Source organism: Cervus elaphus, chromosome 21, assembly GCF_910594005.1.
Source record: "Cervus elaphus chromosome 21, mCerEla1.1, whole genome shotgun sequence".
Classification (NCBI taxonomy): Eukaryota; Metazoa; Chordata; class Mammalia; order Artiodactyla; family Cervidae; genus Cervus; species Cervus elaphus.
Window position 1 is genome coordinate 13,090,162 of NC_057835.1, and position 19,077 is coordinate 13,109,238.

Here is a 19,077-nt window from a genome sequence, read left to right on the forward strand (position 1 = left end):
CGATGTAACACATTTGACCCAAGTGATCATTACTTTGCTTCTCGAAGCACCGTCTTCCCCTTGCTCCTGATTCTTTGACCCTCCTACCTTCTCATTGTCCTCTGCTTTGCGGGCTCCTTTCTGTCTTGTCTCCTAAATGCTCTGGGGTCAACTCCTCAGCTGTCTTCTCTTTCCACATCCACCCTCTAGAGATCTCACCAAACTCCATGGCTGGAAAGACTTTTTCCTTCCTCACAAGCAGAGCTGATCTCTTTCCTGAGCTCGGGACTTGTGTATTCAGTTCGATGCTTGAGACCCTGTGTGGACGTGAGCTGGTCCTGACTAGAGCAGACGTCCTCGCTTCCACGCCCACGACCACTTCCCATCAGCCTGCAAGCCCGTCGGCGTCCTCTGACTTAGGAGTGAGCATCCACTGGGTGTCAAGAGCAATACCTCAGGTTCATCCTCCATCCTTTCTCCCTCATGTTATCAGGGAGCCCACGCGCTCTTCCTCCAGAATTGCCAGGATCCCACCCCTTCTCATTCACCCCCTCGCCGCCTGCTTGGAGGACATCAGCCTCCTCTTCCCTGGACAGTTGCAGTATGTCGTTGAGTGCTCTCCATGGTCATCTCTTGGCCACCTCCCACCTCTTCTACTCAGCGGAAGAGAGCGGGGAAAAGCGGGGATAGGGCACTCAGTGCCCCTCTTAAGGAAAGCTCCTAGAAAGATGAACGTTTTCCTTCAGAACTGAAGCACATGCTCTCACCCAGCAGCCAGGGAGGCTGGAGAATGTGGTCTTCACCCTGCAGAGGCGTATTCATCACTCAAATCAGGGGTCCTGTTACCATGAGTAAAGTGGGAGCAGACAGTGGGGAGTGTGTATACAGTTTCTGCCGTAGAAAAAGTGAAAGTCGCTCAGTCGTGTCTGACTCTGTGACTGACCCCATGGGCTATACAGAAAACCTCTCTGAAATTACCTTCCGAGAGATACATGAAGGGAGAGTTTAAGTTGGCGGCTGGAAAATGGAGCAATAAGCAATCAAGGCAGACGGGAAAACACCTATAATAAAAGTCCCAGAGAGAAGTTCAGAAATGCATGGGTCATCTGTGCACCGAAGGAGTCCCGCCCCCGTCAGGGCTGCTGGAAGTAGTGAGAGCGACCGCCAGGAGCAGACCCCTGCCGGCAGCAAGTCTAGGGCTAGTGGTACATCTTCCCAAACAATTTACCTTGCATTCTTTAACATCGGTGAGTTATGTACTTTAGAGAATATTACGATAAGTGGATAAGTGCAGTACTCAGAATGAAATTGACCAGGTAGTTCTGAACAGTGCATTGGCGGTATGGAAATTACACCTAGGACTCAACCTTGTGTCCAGCTAAAAGACTTGGGGCTTTGAGATCCTGCCTCCCAGACTCATGTGACCTCTTTCCCGGTTATGTCAGCCCTCGCTGAGCCTTTGTTTCTTCTTCTATAAAATGGAGGTGATGGGTCACAGGCAGCATTTCTGGGGCAATGGAAGGGTCGCCGATGAAAGAAGAAAAAAGAAGACAAGATTGTTTAAAAACGGAGGAATCATGTGCTGGATAATGGCAAGCAAATGCAACATGTGGTCCTCCAGCAATAATTCTGCATTTCAGTTTGCTTCTAGCAAACCCGAATGAAGAGGGGAAAAGAAAACTTTAACCACCAGATGTCTCTGTCTCTGCACTGATGCTAATTTTTTGTATCTAGTTTAAGATTCTCATATGGAAACCATGTAAACAGAAATAATTTTTAAATATGTTGTAGGTTTCTATTGAAATTGCTAAACTCTCAGATGTTTTATTGACCAGTCACCAAAATAAGTGTGTCATTGAAGATGAGGATATAGTTATTAGTAAATTTCTTTTTAATATTGGGATGGGGTTATCTATCAAGTATTGCTAAAGACATCCTTTTTTTCCCCCTAAATGGATTGTTCCTTAGACTTGACTTCACTTTGAAAGACGATGAAAAGCGTAACCAGATCATCCTGGACTTGGCCGTGTATAGGTAAAGACATTTTATCATGTGTTTATTGGATGGCGTTTCTTTCTGTTTTCCTTCTCAGTCACAGGCTCTTGAATTCTGAAACGTGAACAGCAGCCTCTTTATCGCGTCCTGAGTCCTGGCTGGTTTCACCCACCCCACTCCCTTCCCGCCCCTCGTCCCTGCATCCTGACTGCTGCTGTCCCCCCGCCCACCCCACCCCAGCTCTCCCTGGCTGTGACACTCGCTCCACCAGCGCGGGTCACCTTCCACCCCTCCTTGCTACAGTCACTTAAAGACGTGTGCCTCAGTCCTCGAAGACGCCAGGAGGTTCTGGCTCACTCCCTCTATCCAGCTGCTTATTTCAGGATCCACACGCGTGGTGTTTCTGCTTCTCCAGCCCTTTAGACCCATTGACGCCCCAGGACCTTTGCCCAGACGCCTGCCTCTGTCTTTGTTACTCTCACCCCAGGTCTGACAGCCCAGGACCTTTGCCCACACACCTCTCTCCCACTGCTTATATCACTGTCACCTTAGGTGTCCTCATGCCTTCAGACCTCCTTTCAGATGTCACCTTATCAGAGGCCTTTCTGTGTACGCCGACCATCCAGTCTAGACCAGCATCTGCCCTGTCCCAGCACTTCCTTCCACCTTGTCCTGCTTCTTGATTTCCACCTGACAAGCTCTAAATTTCCTTATATTTTAAAAAATGTGCAGTTGAGGCAGCAACTTGTGTTTGTTCCTCCGTGTTTATATCTCCAGCACCTAAAACAGTGCCTGACACCTGTTAGGAGCTCAGTAATAACAGAACTGAATGAATGAATGATTGCTGATGATGCAGTCAGTGAACGTTTACACTGTAATAAAGGCACTTCCCTTTTTGAGGGATTTTTCTACATGCTCTGTCTTATTTAACCTCTCAGTAATCCAGTGACCTGGGAGGGATTGTTATCCTGGAATTACCCAAGGTGGGTTGGGGGGTGAGTCTTGTCAAAGTGGACACAGTAATTGCAGAAGTCAGAATGTGACCCCTTAGGCCCAGGCCCAACATTGCATTTTTTAACTGTGATAAAATACACGTAGCAATCTTAGGAAACAGGTGCTATTTGTATCCTCATTTTACAGGTGAGACTACAGAGGCTTAGAAAGATTAAGGCATGTGCTCCAAGATAGTCTAGCAGGAGGAGGAAGGGGTGTCAGACCTCACAAGTCTGTGTGGTCAGAGTCTGAGCCTGTCACCCTGTATTTGTCCTACCTGCCTTACTTAACGTTTGTGATTTTTGAGTTATTGCCATGTTATCAAACATTCACAATCAGTATTTTGACTTGTATAAAAGTAATCATTTGGCCAGACTTCTCATTTGAATGAGCGGTGTGGAATCTAAACCTTTCCCCGGCTTGTGGAGTCGAAAACGATGGCCCCTCGATCCTGGGGTCACTGTCATGGTTGGGGGGAGGTGGGGTGCTGGGCTTTCTGGGAAGGACACAGCTCACGGGGGAGAAGGTGAACCGGCCTTCCAGGATGGTTGTACAAGGGCAGCGGCACAACTGCTGGGGAAACAGAACAGAACAGAGCCCCGAGGAACAGGAGCTTAGCGGATTCAGCATCCCTGGCTATTCACATCAGTCTTAGGGGCTTAAAATAAAATATTCATGAAAGAGCATGGCAAGCCATTTTCTGCGAACCTCTGGTATTTCAGGCCACAGATATTTTGGGGTGAGGGCAATCAATGCCAAGTGTACTTGTGGGTCTAAAAATGAAATTGCTGATATATTGGATTTCCCATGAGATTTGGGGATTGATTTAAGATGGATATTCTAAGACCTGTGTATCATGGAAACTGTGAACTTTCTTCAGTTAAAATGGCCCCATAAGTGCAACTTTGTATTTGCTGTTCTTTAAACTTAATGTCTTTGAAAAATTACAAGACTTGGTTGTTGAATTTTGAAGGTATATGGACACCTCTTTAATCGATGTTGACGTACAGCCAACTTACGTGCGAGTGATGGTCAAGGGAAAGGTAAGTGTGACCCTATAGGCTGTTACTATTGCAGAACTCAGCCTGAGACCAAACTAACTTGCCTCAAAAAAAATTTTTAAGCCGTTTTAAAATAGAAAAAGAGAAACTCAGTCAGTGCTATTTTTTTTTTAGACACACGATTTTACAACAGGAGGGTATTTAGCAGAAACGGTTGCTGACCATGGTGTACCTTGATAAAATTAGTATTTTTAACCTGTATCTATTTAGTTAGAGTTTTCCCAGACCTGATAAGATGGTCTATATGGGTAGCCTGTGCTTAAAATTATATTTCAATATTATATGCATTTAAAATTGTTAATGATTTCATTCATGAAAGTGAAAGTCACTCAGTCGTGTCCAGCTCTTTGCAACCCCACGGACTATACAGTTCATGGAATTCTCCAGGCCACAATACTGAAGTGGGTAGCCTTTCCTACTGTAATTTTATCATTTTTGAAATAGTATGTTTTGCTGATTCTAAGTATTCATGTGAGTTAGCCTAAAGACTTTAAAAATGGAAATATGTTGATATTTTATGATAGGAAGTTTTATCTATAAATGCTTTATCAGCCATGTTATCATAATTGGACCAATCATGATTTGTGACTGATAATTGTTCTTTAGACCTCTCATTAAAATTGATAAAATAATTTGTGCCTATGGAGTATAGCCCCATATATTATTTTTTTCCTAATAAGTCTAATCAGATTTTTTTTTAACGATTGGTGAATTTTAAGTCTGTAACAAAAACGCCTCTTAAAGGAACTCCCTGATGTAACATGCACTCACTGCCCACGCCTCCTGTCTACTCCCAGCCGTTTCAGCTCGTCCTCCCTGCAGAAGTCAAACCTGACAGCAGTTTTGCTAAAAGGTCTCAGACCACAGGGCACCTGGTCGTCTGCATGCCCAAGGTAGGCAGCATCATATTGATCCATCTCACGTCTGGAGATGTTTGTCCCTGAAGGAACCTGACCTACTAGGGCTCCTGATGACTTCTGCTCAAGGTCCTTTTGGCTGAGATAGCCAGAAAATCTTCTCACTCCAGGTCAGGTAGGAGAACAAAGGTCTGTGAGAACAAAGAGCTGAAACCGGCTGACTCCTCCTGCCAGCGGTTCTTATCTCTGCAGCCTTCAGTCTAGAATGGGGATAGAGTTGGGGGGTGTAAATCACAGGAGCCACTGACCATGTCTGTCACACGGTACTTTCCTTACAAATAAGTAAGGATCAGTACTTTCCTTACAAATAACTTTGAGAGGATATGTATTGGCCTACCTGACATAGGCCTTGGGTCCCTAAAAATTAAAAAAAAAAAGTGACCGAATTCCAGATATTGAGCTTACTGGTTTTGTGACTTTGGGCCACTTAGTAACCTAACTCTGGGCCTCTATTTCCTAACATTGCTCTTAAGAAAGATAATGATGCTAGGAAAGATTGAAGGCAAAAGGAGAAGGGGGCGTCAGAGAATGAGATGGTTAGAGAGCATCACTAACTCAATGGACATGAATTTGTGCAAACTCTGGGAGACAGTGGAGGACAGAGGAGCCTGGCATGCTGCAGTCATTGTATCACAAAGAGTCAGACATGCCTTAGTGACTGAATAACAACAACAAAGAAAGATAACACACATAAAATTCATAGCACTGTGAGCACTCAGGGAATATTAGTGTCATCATTATTATTTTTTTGTATTATTTTTATGAAACAGACTAGATAGTGTTTTAACTAAAACTCTTTTTTTTGTCTTTTGTTTGAAAGGAGAAGTGTTGTATATGTGTTTTTTCCAATTTTTTTAATTTGAAGTATAGTTGATTTATAATATTGCACTAGTTTCAGGTATAGAGCATTGATTCAGGTTTTTTCTTTTTTTTGAAAATTACTTTCTATTATAGGTTTTACAAAATGCTGAATATGACTCTCTGCTTTATAGTAAATCCCTGTTGCTTGTCTATTTTATGTATAGTAGTTTGTATCTGTTAATGATATCCTCCTAATTTGTCCCTCCTCCTCCCTCTTCTGCTAAATGGCAGTTAGAGAGAAACAAACACTATATGATATCACTTACATATATAGAGTCTTGAAAAAAAACACAAAGGAATCTATATACAAAACAGGAACAGACTCACAGACATAGAGAACAGAAGTATGTGTCCTTTAGATATGGCTGACTTCTGAAGACTGACAGCTTCCCCTCACCTGGCTTTCAGACTCCTTAACCTTGATCTCAGAGCTGAATATCTGAGACAGAAGCTCTTTAGAAGCTAGAACAGGTTCAACAGGGACAGATGACAACCCTGAAAGAACTTAAGGAAATTAAACTTAAAATCATTTGTCTGTACAGAAAATTTTGATTCCTCAATACAGACTCTGTGAATGAGTTAGGATGTTTCATGCTGCAAGCTGCAGGAAACCCCAAACAAAACTGGCTTTCATCATAAAGAAGCATTCCTACATATGGAAGATAGAGAGGGTTCAGGCAAGGGAAGGTTAAGACCGTTTCTGATGTAGCTTTGTCCTCAAGCCAGCTTCCTTCCTGACCTAAGCACTAGCAGTAACTAAGGTGACTTGATTTCTTGTTCTTACCTTGCCTGAAGATAGAGAATCAGAGAAAGACACAGAGAAAGGCCCTCTCCTATCACCATGGAATAAAAACTCCACTGATTTGGTCAACTTAGCTGAAGAGTCCAACAAATCTTGATGAGCTTGACTGTGGACAGTGGAACATCTCTGGTCAAAGAGATGGTCATCCTTTCTTCATTCCTATTATTTTATGTTTGGTTACTATTATCTCATGCCATGGGCTTCCCTGGTGGCTCAGTGGTAAAGAATCCACCTGCCAACGCAGGAGACATGGGTTTGATCCCTGGGTCGGGAAGATCCCCTGGAAAAAAAATGGCAGCCCACTCCAATATTCTTGCTTGGGAAACCCCATGGACAGAGGAGCCTGGCAGGCTACAGTCCATGGGGTCACAAAAGGGTTAGACACTACTTAGCTACTTAACAACAAAGACAGTCTCCTGCCTTGAGCTGAGGGTGGGGACAGCTTTGCTCCAGTCACTCAAGTTTCACAGGGGGAAGAGGAGGTTCTTTTGAGGAAGAAAAGGGACCTGGGGGGCACGGAGATTATAAACTTGATTAATCAATAAGGTTTCTATAATGATTTACTAATCCTTCATTATCCCAAAGCCAGTTTTGTAACAGATTGATCCTGAGTAATCAATTACATATTTTTACTCTGAGGCCATAAAACAGCAAATACAATTTGTTGTCAAGCAATAAGACAACAAACACGACTGTAAGAATCTCATTGTCCTTGTTGACAACAACAAATGAAGGAAACGCTTCTGTGCTGATTAGAATATCCTGTAGGGAAATCTAAGAGATAACTCAATTACTTTGGTGTTTCGACAGAGACATTTGAATGACACTGTGATCAGCACTGTTCTTTCTTTTTTGTTTTTTTTTTTTTTGGAAATTTCCATTGTGAGGAGCCACAGATTAAAAGGTAATCGTTGGTTTCCTAAAAGGAAATCAAGATGTGCAATTTGTGTACCTTTTACAGGGTGCCAGGCCATTGATCAGAAGACCTCTGCTCTCTTTTCCCATCAATCTTTTAAATAAATACAGCATTCTATTTCCATTATCCTTTCTGTTTTTATATCTGTTTAAAATTTTCAGGTTAAATATGTATGCAAAGCATAAAAAATGGCTTATTAGAGAAAAGCATTTTAGAAGTGCTTAGTTGAAGATGGATAATTTACACAGAAAGAATCAGAAGGCTTCTTTTTTTCTCAGTGATAAACTGAGTAGCATTTTTTCCTTTGAGATATATACTTTTTAAGATTTTAGGAACTTCCCCAGTGGTCTAGTTGTTGAGACTTGGCCTTCCAATGCGGGGAGTGTGGGTATGATCCCTGGTTGGGGAGCTAAGATCTCACATGCCTCTTGGCCAAAAATTCAAAACAAAAAAAGAAAAAAGAAAACAAACAAAAAACAGAAGCAGTGTTGTAACAAATTCAGTAAAGACTTTTAAAAAAAAATTTTAGACTACTGTGTTAAAGTAACATTGATGTCAAGCTGTCCCTATCGTTCAGTTCAGTTCAGTCGCTCAGTCGTGTCCGACTCTTTGCGACCCATGAATTGCAGCACACCAGGCCTCCCTGTCCATCGCCAACTCTCGGAGTTTACTCAAACTCATGTCCATCTAGTTGGTGATGCCATCCAGCCGCCTCATCCTCTGTCATCCCGTTCTCCTCCTGCCCCCAATCCCTCCCAGCATCAGGGTCTTCTCCATGAGTCAGCTCTTCACATGAGGTGGCCAAAATATTGGAGTTTCAGCTTCAGCATCAGTCCTTCCAACGAACACCCAGAACTGATCTCCTTTAGAATGGACTGGTTGGATCTCCTTGCAGTCCAAGGGACTCTCAAGAGTCTTCTCCAACACCACAGTTCAAAAACATCAATTTTTCAGCGCTCAGCTTTCTTCACAGTCCAACTCTCACATCCATACATGACCACTGGAAAAACCATAGCCTTGACTAGATGGACCTTTGTTGGCAAAGTAATGTCTCTGCTTTTTAATATACTGTCTGGGTTGGTCATAACTTTCCTTCCAAGGAGCAAGCGTCTTTTAATTTCATGGCTGCAATCACCATCTGCAGTGATTTGGGACCCCAAAAAAATAAAGTCTGACACTGTTTCCCCATCTATTTGCATTGAAGTGATGGGACCAGATGCCATGATCTTAGTTTTCTGAATGTTGAGCTTTAAGCCAACTTTTTCACATTAGTCCTCTGAAATTGTTATTAAATTATTAACTAATAATTATTACCTTTTATAATTTATTTTATATACTTCTGTCATTATTCCTCCTAAAAGGTAGCTAGTCAAAAATCAACCTTTGGAGAATACTTACTTGCCCAGAATTAGTTGTTTTTCATTTATGAGTTCGGCATTTGCAAGGGCTATAAAACTCAAAGAATGAAAGCTTTTTTCTTAAAAAATCATCAAAATTTAAAAATAAAAATTCTAACTTCACTTGTGGTTACTATTGAAAATAAGTATTACTAAAAATTAGCATCTTTATAGTTCCTGTTGATTTAAACAGTTGATGTACTGAAGTTTGTGTGTCTAGGCTTACTGTGGAATTGTCGGTCTGACCCACATTACAATGACTGAGGCATCTTCTTAGAGTTTTAAAGCATAAAACTCAAGTAGACAATTAGGTATACTTTTGATTCATTCATAGGAAACAGTGTTGTCAATATGTTAAGTGATAAGTCAGTGCTTTAGGAAATATCTAAAATTGTCCTTGGTAGTTTATAATACTTGGATACTGTAAATTGATGAAAAGAAGATCAAATTTGCTGTTTAGTCATTCCTTCTTTGTGATAGTATTTGTAAAGATTATTTGTGAAGAGCTAATCTATTTGATGATATCTGTGCTGTGATGACTCCAACTGTGTTTGTGGAAATTCAGCGACAAACTTTGTATACACTTTTTCCAAGATGCAAAATTTTTAATGGAACCCACAAACTGTTCAACTATTTCTTATTAGCCACTTCACTCATCATTTTGTCATAGATGTCAAATGGATCTTTTTCCCTTTCCTGCTCCTGAATGAGGCTGGGTCTGTACAGACTGGGTGCTGATAAGCAGACAAGTTTCACGTCTGTTCTTTGTCACAGGGGTCGTGGCTGAATATTCCCTTGCTAACCTGCTGGTGGGTTGTCCCAGCTCAGCTCCACACCCAAATGTTCTTATCTCACGCTAGCTCCACCATACGAGATGCTTCCCAACATCTGGGAACATCTGTATCTGTGGGTTGGTATAATACCCAGACATCACAATCCCTACCATTCCCTGTCGAATTCCCGTCTCCACTGGCCATCATTGTAACTTAACTTGTGGGTCCTGCGTCTCCCAGAAGGCCATCTCCTCCACTATGATTTCAAGGGTTGATGCCTCAGCTGGAAGAGCTGGGTAGGGTTGTGGATGGAAAAGTACTCTGGCTTTCTCAGAAAGTGACATTAGGTGACTTCCCTGGTGGTCCAATGGTTAGGAATCTGCCTGCCAGGACAAGAGACATGGCTCCGATCCCTGGTCAGGGAAGATTCCACATGCTGCGGGGCCGCTAAACCCGTGGGCCACAGCTGAACCCATACTCTCCAGCCCAAGAGCTACAACTACTGAAGCCTGATTACCTAGAGCCCATGCTCCAAAACAAGAGAAGCCGCCGCGATGAGAAGCGCACGCACCGCAACAAAGAGTAGCCCCCGCTCACCGCAACTAGAGAGAGCCTGGGCCGCAGTGAAGACCCAGCACAGCCAAAGATGAGTAAAATTTAAACAAAAAAAAAGAAGGAAAGTGACTTTAGGGAGTGGTAGGTCAACTGCCCAGGTAATAGGGCGGAGGAAACACTCTGCGCCTCGTGAGGTTTCTCTCAGTCCTGCTCCACACGCCAGTGGCATTTCCCACTCGTTTCCAGAACTGTTTTACTCCTTAGTCTTAGTTTTGGGTTCCATGTAGAGTCTCCATCTCCAGTGCCTGTTGCCGTTTATGCCATTAGGCATATCCATTCAGGAAACGTGGACCCACGGTGTCATCCGTCTACCAGAAATTCACTCTTCTTCTTTGGGGAAGAGTCGTTAATCCTTTTCTCAACACAGCAGCCAAATGATCATTTTACAGTGTGTGTAAATCAGACCAAGTCATGTTTTCTAGTCAGAGTTAAAAGCAAGCTCCCCGCAAGAATCTTCTCCTGCCACGATCCCTCTGACGTTATCTTCTGTCACTTTACCCTCTCATCATTCCAGCCACCTTGGCTTCCTTGCCACTTCACAAATATGACAAGCATCCTCCTGCCCCGGTCCTTAGTACTTGCTGTCCTCTCTGCTAGAATGCCATTCTCCCAGGTATCCTCATGGTCTGCTCTCCCCCTTCTTTTGGGTTTTGTTTTTTTTTTTTCAAGTGTTATTTCACCATGAGTTCTTTCCTGATCCCAAGATTTAGAAAGCTTACCCTTCCCTACTTCTATTTCTGCTGTATTTTTCTTCAGAAGAATGTATCACCACTGGACAGTCATGAATTTAATTGTTTCTTTCTTTGTCTGTCTCCATCAACAAAAATTTAAGCTTCATGAGAATAGGGACTTTGGTCTGCTCTTATTACTACTATGTCACTGGTACCTAGAACTGAGCCAGACAAAGAGTAGGTGGTCAATAAACTTTTGTTGGGCAAGTAAATACATTAAATGCAACTTTAAAATACATTTTAATATTTACAACAAGAATCTCCCGTAATTACTCTTCTCCCTCCACAGTCATTTCCGCATCATTTTTCCATGCATGTTATTCCAGGTTAACTTTCAAATAATTTCATCCAATTCTGCCTCCAGGAATGCCATTTGAATTTTTATTGCTGTTACCATTTAGAGACAGTGAAAAGAGATGGTCTCTGGAGCTACAGAACCTGGGTTAAATCTTGATACTTCTACTCAACAGCTGCATGACCTTGAGCAAATTATTCATCCCTCTGTGCCTTAGACTCCTTGTCCATACAGTGATATTAATGATCAGTCACACCTCAAAAAGTTGTATTGAGGATTATATAAATGAATATGTAAAGCATCTAGGTGACCACTTGGGGCATAATACACTCTTGCGCTCATGTTACTGTTAATTAATATTATCCATTACCATGATAGCTCAGCTGGTGAAGAATCTGCCTGCAACGCAGGAGATCCCATTCGATTCCTGGGTCGGGAAGATCCGCTGGAGAAGGGATAGGCTACCCACTCCAGTATTCTTTGGCTTCCCTGATGGCTCAGCTGGTAAAGAATCTGCCTGCAATGCGGGAGACCTGGGTTCGATCTCTGAGTGGGGAAGATCCCCTGGAAAAGGGAAAGGCTACCCACTCCAGTATTCCGGCCTGGAGAGTTCCATGAACTGTATAGTCCATGGGGTGGCAAAGAGTTGGACATGACTGAGTAACTTTCATTTTCACTGTGTGTATGATTTTAGTCCCTATTCTGAGTAGAATTACTCCCCGTCAGATTTTCTGAGAGCTTATGCTTGTCCTTCAATATATTTTCTTAAATGTGTGGTCAGACTCACTGGTATGTCCATGAACAGTCTTATCATCATCAGCCTGGGAGTATCTGGCACATGATCTCATCACAGTCCAACTTAACAAGATTTAGCTGAGACTTTGCATTCACAGGGAAACTTGCATCGTCATTCAATTAAACTCCCGTCTAGATTCTCGACTGACAAGTTCCAGGAGCACTCCAAGAATATGCTTCCTGATTTCCTTTGGGTGTTCTTTCAGAATAATTAACTGAGATTAAAGAAGGTGCCATTCGAACTGAACAGCAAGATATATTTACAGCTTCACTCAGTGAATATCCTGCTTGATTTTGCTTTATTGAGCACAGGAGACGAAGGTCACATATTAAAGGTCAATATTACAGACCATGATTCTAGAAAACAGTCTCAGATGCCCTTTCCCTTATTATTTTAACACATTTCTCAGTGCTTTATCTCTACTCAAATGTGCTTATGATATGCCCAACATAAACTCAGTTTTACTCTCTGAATGTTAATTTCAAGATGGTCTAGAGTTAGGGCCACCTGGTCATCTTGCTGGGTTTTTCTGTTCCACTCATACTTCTCTTATAGGACATTCTCTCTCTTCCTCAGCTCATTCCTAAAAGCTTGCAGTGCTGAAAAAATAGAAGCATCAAAGGATGATTTCCACATACCCCAAATATCATATCTTTTCCCACTTGGCCTCCCTGGCCATCCTTATCCTATGAATGAACTGTCTGTGATCTCTCTGAACTCTCCAGATATGTGTTAGCTCCTATTTCCACTTGCCTATGAAAGGCTATTTTCCCCCTCTTACAATTCTCTCTTCTACATCTTCACTGAATTTTCTCCACACACAACTTATATTAGGAAAACATGCTAAAACGTCTCCCTTCTCCAAAATAAAACAATACAAAATAAAAACATTCCCCTCTACTTAACTGATCTGACTTGCTTCACAGCAAAACTCTGAATGCAGACATCTATATTTTCTGTTCCAATTCTTTTTTCACAATTTCTAGAACTAACCCCAATGAGGTATTCATCTCTTCTCCAGTGTCCCCACCCATATCCATGAAACATCTCTTTTTGAGGTCTCCAGTCCTCTCAATGTGACTAGATCCAGCAGTCAGCCCCCTTCCTCCTCTTCTCTGACCTTTCAAGAGGTTTTTATGCCACTAATCAACCCCTCCATTTTAAACAGCTGTCACTTGGCCTTAGACACACCACTTTGATTTGCTTCTTTTCTTACATCCTGCTCACTCGATGGTCTGCCACTGGATGCTTCTTTGCTGCTTCTTTCTCCTGCCCAGGCCTCTGAAAGTTGGCATGTCCATCCTTCAATCCTGGAATCTCGTTTCTCTTCTCTACACTCACTCTCTACATAGGCTCATGACTTTCAGTAACATCTCTAGAGCTCCACCATCAGCTAGTTGCCAAGTAGGTCATTAAGAGTGACAGTCACATGAAGAAAATTTAGGAATATGGACTACATATTTTAAAAACATCTTGACAGTGATGAGATGATGAGCAATTACTGCCTGCTGATCAAGGAAAGACTGAGAGAATAAACCATGCTTTCAGTGACCACACAGGGGTGAGAGGAAAAAAGCCAAAGTCCAGAGCCTAGCATGGAAGCCACTCTCAGTGGGCTCTAGGAAGCCATGCCCACTTTGAGATGTGACTCCAAAGGACTGTAACCCAGAGGAACGTGAGTGAGAAGACAGCCAGGCCTGAGAAAGTCTCATCGCCTGTCTAAACGGCTATCAGCATGGCCCCCAAACTGGGCCGTGAACTTGAGTGAAAGTAGTGAATACCATCCACACATGCCTGGCAAAACCCAGGCATCTAGACATTAACATCATCTGTGGACTCAAATTATAGGTAGATAGGTAGTAGGTAGGTAGATTTTTTTTTTCAAGTAAGTATTCAGCCCACAGTGAAAATTACATGAGGTGTCCACAGAGACTTGAGTGGGATCCCAGTAGTAAGTTAGTCGGTGTTTTGGAATCTGACTACACCGGTTTGCTACTCTTCCTCCTTAAGGGAAACCTTAAGAGTTTGGGAGTCCTTTGAGAGTCCCAGAGTTAATTGTTGTTGCTGTTCAGTCGCTCAGTCGTGTCCACTCGTTGCAGCCCCGTGGACTGCAGCACACCAGGCTTCCCTGTCCTTCACCATCTCCCGGAGTTTGCTCAGACCCTTGTCCATTGAGTCGGTGATGCCATCCTACCATCTCATCCTCTGTCATCCCCTTCTCCTCCTGCCTTCAATCTTTCCCAGCATCAGGGTCTTTCCCAATGAGACAGCTGTTCGCATCAGGTGGCCAAAGTATTGGAGCTTCAGTTTCAGCCATCAGTTCTTCCAGTGAATATTCAGGGTTGATATCAGGATTGACTGATTTGATCTCCTTGCTGTCTATTAAATTGAGGGACACAGATTCACATCTGACCTGTAAAACACTTTTTAAATTTGTGGCCTCCCTGGAAGTGGAAGGTGAGAAGGTACAGCGGTTTATTTGAGAAGTTAGAGGGTGCTGATCAGAGAGTAGGGGAGGGAGGCAACCAGGAGAAGTGCCACAACCCCAGCGGGGAAGCTCGGGGAGACTGTGCAGAACACATCGCTCTTGATGAGTCTCTTGAGCTGTGTCCGACTCTTTGCAGCCCTGTGTCCTGTAGCCCACCATGCTCCTCTGTCCTTGGGACTTCCCAGGCAAGAATTCTGGAGTGGGTTGCCGTTTCCTTTTCCAAAAGATCTTCCTAACCCGGGGAGTGAACCCTTGTCTCCTGCGTCTCCTGCATTGGCAGGGGGATTCTTTACCACTGAGCCACCAAGGAAGCCCATCTGCTCTGTGAAAGTGTAAGTGTTAGGTGCTCAGTCATGTCTGACTCTTTATGACCCCATGGACTGTAACCCACCAGGCTCCTCTTTCCGTGAATTTCCCAGGCAAGAAAGCTGGAGTGAGTTGCCATTTCCTTCTCCAGGGGATCTTCCCGACCCAGGGATCGAACCTGAATCTCCTGTGTTGGCAGGTGGGTTCTTTCACCACTGAGCCCCCCGGGAAGACCGAGAAACACATACTTCAGAATAACTCTACCTAAGGGGTGATGGAACTGGGACAGTAGTAACCAACCCCTGAGAATATTTGGTTGATGACTGTTCCCTGTTGTGGGAGGTGGGGAGTGGGATGATGTAAACTTGCCAGCACTTCTGAACTATCACTGGCCCAGAACAAACAAGAATAATCGTGAACTTGTCCAAGTAAATGTAGGATATTTCCCACTGAGACGATGTCTAGTAACATTACAAAAGGATATTTTCTTTTCTTTTAAAACATCGTTATCATTCTTGATGTTTGTCCTAACCTAATAAAATACCATTTTCAATTTTAGGTTGTGTGTGTGGATGATCCTCCATGGGGAACTGTCAGATAAGATTGCACTTTTCAAGTATGAAAGAATTTTGAAGGAACTGTTTGATATTTAGATTTGTTCACCTTTTATTTCAAAGCCATGAAACTGTGTGCAACTGTCAGTATTGATTGTACATATAAATATCAGTAATTACACCTTTAAAATTTTTCCTCAGATAGCTTGGGTATTTTTGGAATCAAAGTCAATATTCTTATTCTTCCTATTTTTCTGATCAGTTTTTCAAAAATCTAAATTTTCTTTGCTGCCAGTTGTTTTTATTTGAGATAGAAGGTACTTCAAAATATCTGACTTATACAGGTATTTTTATCTGTTCAAAGATTTTTAAATAATGTACCAATGGTAATTTATATATTTTCTAATTAGAATTAATGACCTTTTTAAAGAGAAAAAAAAAGTAGCTTGTTTTCTTTAAAGGAATCTTTTTTTAACAGGCTCAGTGAATTATGTGCCTTTCTTAGTGAAGTCAATCAGAACACAGTTAACAAATCATGAAGTTGTTAAAATGTCAACAATAAATCTGGGTACATATATTATCTTCCTCTAATGCCAGAGGAGAATAAAAAAGTCTTATTGATCCTGAAGTATTAAGAATATTCCTTGCTAGGAATTTGAACTTTGCATATTTAAATGTTCAACGCCAATATTATGGATAATTGATTAACATAAATGCCAGAAATATGTAAGAAAATGAACAATATACAAGCATCCATTTCTTCTAAAGTTGAGATAAGCTTTGCTAGATAATAATCTGTTTCAGTTGTGAGGGACCTCACCCAGTAACTGGCTCAACCCCCCAAATCAAACAACTGGCTTATGTCAAGGCAGGTTGGTATCTAATGGGCTTAGACGGTTTGGAAGTTTTATAAAGAAAAAAAAGTAGAGACATTTTTAGAAACTACTTATGTGGCATGGGTGAAGATGTTAAATGTGTGTACTGAAGCAAAATGATAGTGGAGGAAAAACATACTGCACCCATAAATAAATTATATGGAAGTTATTAATATCAGATGAGGGAATTATTTAGCATGTTTGGCTTGCCACAATGTGGAAATAAGGTGCTAGAACTCAGAAATGGAAAACGTTCTGCAAAATTCTGAAAAACTTTAGACAATGAATTTTTAATGAATCAATTAAAATATTTATTCAATGTATCAAAGATTTATTAAGCACTTAGTATGAAGCCAGGCCACCAGGCTCCTCTGTCCGTAGGATTTCCCAGGCAAGGATACTGGAGTGGGTTGCTATTTCTTTCTCCAAGGGATCTTCCCGACCCAAGGATCAAAGTCCATGGGGTCACAAAGAGTCGGACACAACTTAGTGACTAAAAAACAGCAAGATGAATCAAGTACGGTGTAAATTACTGTGGAGCAAAAAATAGATGAGAGGGCCTTCTTCCAGTCTCCTCCTTGTTGAAGCCACTGACCCAGACCGGCCCTTTGCCTCAGTTTCTAAGTCCCAGTTGCAAACAAGCTCAGATACTTGTTAAGTAACTTAGCTTCTCATTCTTCTGCTTAAACTTGAAATGATGTTACTAACTCAGAGACGACTGTCATAGTCATAACTCTTGGGGTCTTCTACGGTTCCATGAATCTCTCCTTCCCTTTTGGACCCAGCGCAACAGGAGCCAGCATGCAAGAAGCTGCAGCCCATGACACCCCTGCCTCTTCCTCATCTGTAGACGGAATAGGCAGGAATAAGCAGCTCCAGGGGTCTTTGCTCTTAGTTCTAACCTGTTGCCATTCGTTCATTCACTTATTCAAATATTCTGTACATGTTAATGAGTACCTACAGGTGGCCCAGTGGTAAAGAATCTGCCTGCCAATGCAGGAGACGCAGGGGACATTGTTTCGATCCCGGTTCGGGAGGATCCCCTGGAGAAGGAAATGGCAACCCACTCCAGTATTCTTGCCTGGAGAGTCCCACGGACAGAGGAGCATGACAGGCTAGAGCCCATGGAGTCGCAAAGAGCTGGACAAAACTGAGTGACCACACATGCACTGTGCGCTAGGCACCTAGGGTAGAGTCTTGGAAATGCAAAGAAGGGAGACGTGTGCTGAGTTAGATATGTCAGGGATATCTGGCGGAGTGAGGACCGGGGCTAGGGTATCTTCCTGCTGCGTCACGCTGAGCTGAGGACGTAGTGAGGGCACAGCGGAACCCGTTCCCCTGTACCCGTTACCTTCCCTCACCCACGGGTCAGTCCTGAGACACAGCCGTCTCTCTAAAGTATTATTCTCAAAGTCCATAATCTTATAGAAATAGCTTTAATTATTTTGAGTAATGTTTCAGAAGGATTCAAAAAGTCATTATTACCTTGAAAGAAGTGGTGTAGGTGATACAAAAAGGACAATTATTTGATTTATAAAGATTAGACTAAAACAAGAAAAGAGGAAAAGTGTGAGTGGGGAGAACCTACTAATAAATACTTTTTATTTCACAACCCCCAAATATATATATATATGTTAGTTTATTCATGTTGATATTTAATATAAAATGTTTTTAGGGAAGTTGAGTAGAATTAAATAAAATTATGTAAGTTACAAAGCATTGCGGAAGTTAAGTGCAAACAAAAGTCAATACAGTTACATGGAATCAGAAAGCATGAGGAAGGAAACATTAAATGCAGAAAATCTGTAGGGAAGTTAATGGTTGTAAAGTTGGTTCTTCTATCTTGTTTATAAGACTCTAAAAGACAGGAAATATAAAGAAAAGATTGAGTAAAGCTGTGTTAGCTGAATGTTAGCAAAATTAGAGTAGTTATGACAAAATTAATATTGGATATGAGAAAATTTAAAGCACAAAAGCATTTAATGGAACAAAGATTATTCTGTAGTAACAAAAAATAGTATAAAATAAAGATTTAACTATATTTATTAGACTATACATTATATAAAATACAAATTCTCCCTGGTGACTCAGTGGTAAAGAATTCACCTGCAATGCAGGAGATACAGTTTTGATCCCTAGGTTGGGAAGATCCCCTAGAGAAGAAAATGGCAACCCACTCCAGTATTCCTGCCTGTGAAATCCCATGGACAGAGGAGCCTGGCGGGCTACAGTCCATGGGGTCACAAAGAGTTGGATATGACTGAAGTGACTTAGCATGCACGCATGAGTTAAAATAGTATAACACTATTGGGACTTCCCTGTCCAGTGGTTAAGACTTTGCCTTCCAATGCAGGGGGTGAAAGTTTGATCCCTGGTTGGGAAGCTACGATGCCACATGCCTGGCAGCCAAAAAACCAAGACATTAAACAGAAGAAGTACTGTAACAAATTCATAAAGACTTTAAAAAATGGTCCATATCAAAAATCATTTTTTAAAAAAATATGTAACACTATTAAAATGTTAATCTGTACCTTTGTGCGTGTCCCACAATTGAATTTTCAAGCTGTTGATTACATTTCCCTCTGTGGATTCAGGAAGCCAGTTGGCCCACATTATGTAATTTATTAGACATATTTTGGTTCTTACAGCTTTTCCATTAGTCATCCCTAAACACACTTTGTACAAATGAGTAAGAAGCTTGAAGTTAATGAGCATCATTTTCT

The 19,077-nt window shown here is 42.0% G+C and overlaps 1 protein-coding gene across 7 annotated transcripts in view; it reads left to right on the plus strand.

Annotated features, from left to right (window-relative positions):
* Positions 1-19,077, plus strand: part of DNAAF11 (dynein axonemal assembly factor 11) — a 71,843-nt gene that overhangs the window by 41,099 nt on the left and 11,667 nt on the right. For 3 of the 7 annotated variants that reach the window (XM_043880254.1, XM_043880255.1, XM_043880260.1), the window contains exons 8-10: positions 1,948-2,013; positions 3,941-4,010; positions 4,826-4,921. In XM_043880254.1, the coding sequence (XP_043736189.1) occupies positions 1,948-2,013; positions 3,941-4,010; positions 4,826-4,921 (232 nt within the window). The other 4 variants (XM_043880258.1, XM_043880259.1, XM_043880256.1 and 1 more) reach the window with 4 other exon arrangements.